Source organism: Nelumbo nucifera, chromosome 2 (assembly GCF_055504915.1).
Source record: "Nelumbo nucifera cultivar China Antique chromosome 2, China Antique-T2T, whole genome shotgun sequence".
In the NCBI taxonomy this organism is placed as follows: Eukaryota; Viridiplantae; Streptophyta; class Magnoliopsida; order Proteales; family Nelumbonaceae; genus Nelumbo; species Nelumbo nucifera.
In genome coordinates this window covers 107,733,268-107,740,278 of record NC_142650.1, presented here as the reverse complement: position 1 = coordinate 107,740,278, position 7,011 = coordinate 107,733,268, and the positions used below count along the sequence as shown (strand labels likewise).

The window sequence follows — 7,011 nt, the reverse complement described above, 5'->3', positions numbered from 1 at the left end:
AAATTTGCAAAATCAAAATAACCAAAAAAATAAAAATTAAAACTGCAACCAAATTTCAATTCTAACGGTCCAACCATATACAATATGAGCTTTAACTCATTAAATTAAAACCTAAAACTTTGTAGCATATTCAACCTACCGCACATGGACATACTAACCACCCCACCCAAGAAAAAGACCATTTTGTTTTGAATTTAAAACAAACAAGGATCATGCGTGCCCAGGTGATCTACAATAAAATGCTTGCTCTAATGATGATGTCTGTAGATGGAATTACTAGTGAATAAAAAAATATTCAGGTTCCTCACTTCACGTTTAAGTTAAAACAGTTTTTAGATATAGGCGATGTTTGGTATTGCTTCTGTTTATTTATTTCATCATGCTGATTCGTTTGTATCAGTATTAATAAAAGTTGGTTTATGTGTGTAACGTTAGGGGAAGCTTTATTTTAACGGTTTCTCCAAATTTTAGGTGTTTATTCACTGTTTGGCTGATGTTAGAAGGTGTGTGATTCTATTTATGTTTATTAAGTAAATATTTTGTACTTGTGTGACTGTAAAACTGAGAAAAACAATTAATGAGAGCATTTATGACACATAGGCACCATTAGACACCATATCAGCAAAGTGCTAATAAATACCTACCCGTTTCAGGAAAGCTTCATTTTGGAGCTTCCTAAAACGGGAGAGGCACATAGAAATCGATACTTGCTTTTGGCAAACATCGACAAGTACAGATACAATTAATGAGGCTTTTGCTAATAGGGCACCTATATGGCTGCATTTACTCAATAAACGTAAACAAACCAAACACATACTTAATTGTCAACAAATAGTTTGTCAAATACTTTTTCTCAGTTTTAAAGACAAATCAAATATAAATGTTTATTTAATAAATGGAAGTTATACCAAACATATACATAATATTAGAATCCATTTGATAAAGTGGTCTAATGTTTAATCCTAATTGCCTTCATGATTCAATTATAATTGATTAAATTTCAGCATAGATATGGGTGTATCTGTGCTTATTTACCCTTCAAACCTAAAGAGGGATTGGATTTAGCTTTAGGTAGGATTCAATCACATCTGGATTTGTTCTAATTATTAAAAATTCCTTGCTGAATTTGAATTTGATCCCAAATTCAATCTGAGATCAATTGGACAATGTAAAAATAGTCATACAAGGTTTAGGTTCATCCATGTCCACGTACGAGTCAATCATTCTTGCAGATTTTTTGTAGAAATATCAAATAGCTCTCCAGATTTACTTTGTACCCAAGACAATATTCACGAGCGGGGCCCATTGGAATTTTGACAAAGACCAAATCCTAGCGCTGCCCACGAAGGGATCTATTTGAGAGAATTAAGTGGAAAGATTTTTTATTTTCTTTGGTCTAGTCCTTGTCAGCTCTCTCTCTGACCCAATCCAAACCCAACCTGTGTATCGTGTGTGTATATATAAATTAATACATAATAATGAATTATTAACTATAAACTTTACATATAATTTGATCCGATCTTAGACTTTCCACCTCCATTACCCCAAATGACAAAAGGACAAAGTCAGAAAAAAATTACCTCCATCCGTTTGATGTTATTCTACTAAATCATTCATCTTCTCTAGATGCTATACTCCATATAGTGATCAGGCCTCACAAAAAGTGCATTAGGGAGCACAAATTGCGTAGCCATCACCTAAGCATAATATCCATAAATCCCCTAAGAAGATTGCACTGAGAAATAGTAGCATGGCACCAGCACTCAGGATAACTATTGGTTTAGATAAAGATAGAAGATTAAAAGAAAAGGAAATGTAAGTTCTGTCTTCTCTGGAATTCAGAGAAAAAAAGAAAAGCGACAAATGACAGAGTCGTGAGTGAGTTGGAGCAAGATAAACAATGAAAACGACTGGTCCATGGATGGAAGTGGCGATTGAAAACATCTTCAATCGCATACTGTGCAAGCTTCAGAGTCCAGAGCGGTACATCGCATAGCCTTTTCCCTCAAGACCATTAACAAATACAGAAGCAAAGGCATCCATCTCGGGTCCTCTGAGCGTCAGAGTGATTTCAGCCCCACCATCTCCGTTGCAGCTTTCCGATATAAAGATGGCTCCCGTTTTGTCGATTGACGCCAATTCCACCTTCTTCGGTCTCCCCCATCCAAAATCCGCTTCGTATATCCCTAGTCGTGGCGACCCAGCAGCCCAAACCTTTCCCTTAACCCCAGAAGACAGCAAGCGTGAAATCCAGAACTCTGCTCCGTCCAGACTTCCATCGTTCAAACCATTGATCGAGTCTTCTATCAGCTTTGCTGCGACGACGATCCCATCTTGTCTCATAAAATCAGCCCTCTCGGCCGTCACTACACGAGTCCCCACACAGTTACCAAAGTACGTTGCCGGTACCGGAGGCTTTAGGCGAGTTCTGCAGTCCACGTTAAACGAAAAAGAAACCCTTTCGTCCCCAGCTTTTACCAGGCAAACCCAGATATAAGCGCACAGTACTGTGAAGGTCGAGAAACGAGATGGTGGTAGCTGTTTGTCTTTCTTCTGCAAGGCCAAGACTCGTTCCTTCAGCCTTGCGATATTGGCTCGACTCAACTCGAACGTGGCTCGGACGATGTCGTCCGGCAGACCAAAGTCCAGAACGCCTAACCGTCGGTCTCTGAACTTGGACCGAAAGTAGTTTGTCAGCTCGCTCAAGTATCTCTTCTCGATGCCTCTTGGGTCCTTGATCACTGTCTTGTCAAAGAATGGGAGAGACTGGGTTGACAGAGATGCCTCACCAAACTTGCAAATCGAAGCCCAAGAGTTCACGAAGTTCAAAATTGTTTTGGCGTCGGCAACCGCGTGGGGCATGGTGACTCCGACGCAGATGCCGGAATTTGGAAACACAGTCACTTGCAATGCCAACATCGGGACGACCGATCCAGATACTGGCAATTGAGGGACGAGGGGATGCAATTCCTTCGACTCTCTCGCCTGGTTGCCGGAGAGACGGTGGAAGCCACCTTCCGACCGGGCGATGGTTAGCGAGACCGAGTCGCCTCCCTTGTAGTGGATCATGGGGTTGGGAGATTCTTCTGGCCATGAGAGGTTTCCGGCGAATGGGTAAAAGTGCAGGAGGGTGAGGGAGAGAGAGTGTTTGATGCGGGGAAGGAGAGTGTTTGTGAAGTGAGCGAGTGGATGGGGTAATTCGTAGAAGTAGAGGAGTTGTGGAGGTGGGAAAGGTAACCAAAATAGATCGAAGAAGGTGAGAGGGAGTGATGCCGGAGCGACTGAACCAGGTGGTGGAGCGATTTTGTAGAACTCTATCACCTTCACCTGGCTGGATGGTGCCATGGAGAGGGTGTTTGGGGGAGAGCGTAGGGGAAGAGGGAGAAATGCAAGCAAAAGCTTTTACTTAGATGCTGGGCTCCAGCTGATTATAGCTTAGCCATATGGTTTTCAAACCGTCCTTTGCCTGGCCCGAACGGTCGGACCGAACCGTCCCGTCAACCGGTTCTGTTTCACCTCTTCTCACCTCTGAACTGAAATCTTGATAAAAATTGTTGATTTGATGAATGACCTGTTGAGCTAGGCGGTTGAACCATCAACTCATTAGAACCGGACAATAATTTTGACCATTTTCTATTTTAATTATTCTTTAATTTTTTTAAATTGCAACGAATTATCGGTACAAACAGGATAGTCAGATTGCTGACCCTGAAACAGTTGCCCAAAACGGTTCAAATTTTGGGTAGGTTTTAAAATCATGGATTACAGCCATTCTGTTGTTTTTTTATTAAATGAAAAAAAAAATCCTTTATACCAACCATCAAGTTTTAACAAATAATGAAACATCAAGGATTCTTTATTGGGAAAATTCTAGATTAGTACCTTGTATTTTAGGTCTAGTGTCATTTTAGTCTTCAAACTTTAAAATGCAATAATTTAGTACCGAACTTTCCAAACTTGCCAATCTAGTACCTGCCATTAACTAGGTCATTAACCAGTTGTTTAAGCATCATTTGAAAAGACACAAATATGTTCGAGTGTCATCTAATTCTCTTTATCAACCATCTAAATGTTGACAAAAAATGAACAGTTCCAAATCTTTATCTCTTCTGTTCAAGAAAGTTGGGGTCACCAGAATGTCCACTGAGACTTAATCCCAACTTTCTTGAATAGAAGAAGCAAGGATTTGAGACTGTTTATTTTTATTACCATGTGGATGGTTGATAATGAAAATTAGATAACACTCAAAGGGCATTTGTGTCTTTTCAAATATCACTTAACGCCTGATAAACAAATTGATTAACAACAAGTACTAGATTGACACCTTTTAAAAATTCGATATTGAATTTTCACATTTCGGAGACCAAAATGACACTAAACACAAAATCGAAAATTTTTCCATCTTTATACATCAAGAATACCTTTACAGGGTTTTGGATATTATTTGAATCTAATGCCAAAAATGCCCATTATTTGATTCACTTGGTTTTGGGTCTAGCCAATTAATGGCTTTATGACAGATAAAAGTCATTGATATTGTAGATCATCATCTGAGTATATCACACGCAAACTTTGGGCCCAATCAGATGTCGGTACATAATTCATAGTTGAGAGGATTGGTTTTAGGAGGGGATATGGATATTGCCATATCGATCATTATATTGGTGACTTAGTCATCAAAGCTAAAAATTCAAAAAAGAAATGATAAATACCTACACCACTTTATTATCTTTCAACTTTTTCTAATTCATTGCACCAAATCATCCACCACCGCAAAAGTAACCAAAAAAGTCAGCAATATTATAAATCAAGTATAAGACATCAGATTGGCGCCCAACAACACCTCCACCCGTGGTGTGTATTAAGAACATCTTCCCTCATGATAAATATGAGAGATGTTTCTAATGCACACTGAGATATGTACATGTGAGGCACTTGTGGGGTGCCTTCTGTGGGATGTTAATGTGATCTCTTAGTACTATAGCCTAGATAATAAGTCATGATGAATTCCTCAAGGAACCACTATACTACGGTCCAACAAGGAGTGAAGTATCTTTTGTGCATCTCATTCTAGGCAAATAAATTAAAATTATAAGTGCAGACCACAAGTGAACCAGCTCCAGAACATCCTAATGGATGTTAACAATTCAAATCATAATAAAATTACCACTACTATCTTGGATGATAATCCAGCCCTCAATTAGACCTAGACAACGATGGACCAGAAGCCCCATCAACATTGACTTTAACCATAGGTGAAGGGGGTGGCTTCCAAGATCTTGAACACCCATAATAGGCAAAGAACCTGAAAACGAGAGATCTTGTAGCTAGTGGCGGATCAAGACCTTTGATCAATGGGGGCAAAGTACTTTATAGAAATGATGCATACCCGAGGGGAATGAGGAAAATCGTTATCTCTATGTTTAAGGAGACGAAGTAGAGAGATGAGATTGAACTGTTGAGAGGGTGAAATGGAAGAAAGAAAACAAACAAAAAACACATAAGATTTAAAGCCCTAAATCCCAAACCTCATAACTTGGTCAATATGAAATAGGGACATAGGTATCAATTTTGTATATTTCTCCTTTTTTTTACCTATTCATCTTTAAAATATGACCTCATTTAATAAGTCAAATTTTACTTGACCCCCTACTATTTTATTTGAGTGGGGACAATTGTTGTGGAAAAAACAATTAAATTTCTTCATAATTTTCATAATTAAATATTTTTTTTCAAATCTCAATGAGAGCAATTGACAACACTAACTTCTACATAGAACCGCCACTGCTTGTAGCTCATCCCTTAAACCCATAAACGAGAGACCCTATCAATTGAGCTAATTGTTCCATTTAATTTAAAATGAAGCTAAACAAGAGAAGGTGTCAACCTAATTGATGGTAAGGTCTCTAGCTGATTGTAGCAAAGGAAAAAATCAACCTAAACAATAACACTTTTAAATTTATAAGAGCAATACTAAAAACAATGAGAATGGAATGACTCAGTCAGTGATGATTGGTCTCTTGAATCATTTAAATAGAGAAATTACAAGATAATTGTACAGAAGATAACAATTATAGAGTTAGAGTTTATCTAGAAAATTACATGATAATGAGATAAGGTGATCAATTATCTATGATAGCTATCAGAGATACCCATCCTAGTTACAAGTCTATCATAACTATTGAGATACTCTAAAATCCTCCCGCAAGATTAGCGGTCTCTTGGAGACGGTAAGCTTGGTTGTAAGGTCATGAAACCGTGTTGCAGACAACGGTTTAATAAGAATGTGTGTAATCTGATCATGGTTGGGAATGTGATTGATCAGTAGAAAGCCAGCCGCAACTTTTTCCCGTATAAAGTGAACATCCAATTCTATGTGCTTGGTGCGAGAATGGTGAACAGGATTGGAGGAGAGAAACTTGGCACTCAAATTGTCGCACCAGATGACAGGTGGGCGAGGGAGCTTCAATCCAAGCTCCGTGAGTAACATCTAGAGCCAAAGAATTTCAGTGGCAGTAGAGGCAAGACTACGATATTCTGATTCTGTGCTAGAGCGAGAAACCGTGGACTATTTACGAGAGCTCCATGAAATCAGATTACGACCCAGGTAAACACAGAAACCCCCTTGGGAGCGACGATCAATAGGGCAACTAGCCTAGCCAGCATCAGAAAAGGCTTCGAGAGCCAATTCTGGAGAAGTACGAAAAGTAATGACATGACCAATTGTGGACTTGAGATAGCGGAGGATCCACTTGACTGCACTCCAATGAACATCAGTGGCTTCTTTCATAAATTGACAAACTTTGTTAATGGAGAAGCTGATGTCTGGCCAAGTAAGGGTAACATATTGTAGTGCCCCCACCACACTGCGATATTCGATGGCATCTGGAAGAGGATAACCATTGCTCACATCAAGTCTGGTAGATGCCGCCAGCGGTGTATGAACGGGTTTAGCCTCATGCATCTTGGTCCTGACAAGAATATCATGAATATATTTACGTTGGGATAGGT

General features: G+C 39.1%; 1 protein-coding gene across 1 annotated transcript; it reads right to left on the bottom strand.

Moving 5' to 3' along the window:
* Positions 1-1,763: 1,763 nt before the first annotated feature.
* LOC104603438 (phenolic glucoside malonyltransferase 2-like) lies at positions 1,764-4,868 on the bottom strand. Its single transcript, XM_010267463.2, has one exon. The coding sequence runs from the start codon at positions 3,343-3,345 to the stop codon at positions 1,969-1,971; it is 1,377 nt and encodes a 458-aa protein (XP_010265765.1). The 5' UTR covers positions 3,346-4,868; the 3' UTR covers positions 1,764-1,968.
* Positions 4,869-7,011: the final 2,143 nt, after the last annotated feature.

Excerpts from the sequence above, each read along its gene's own strand:
- LOC104603438 (XM_010267463.2), bottom strand. The coding sequence starts at position 3,345 with ATGGCACCATCCAGCCAGGTGAAGGTGATAGAGTTCTACAAAATCGCT.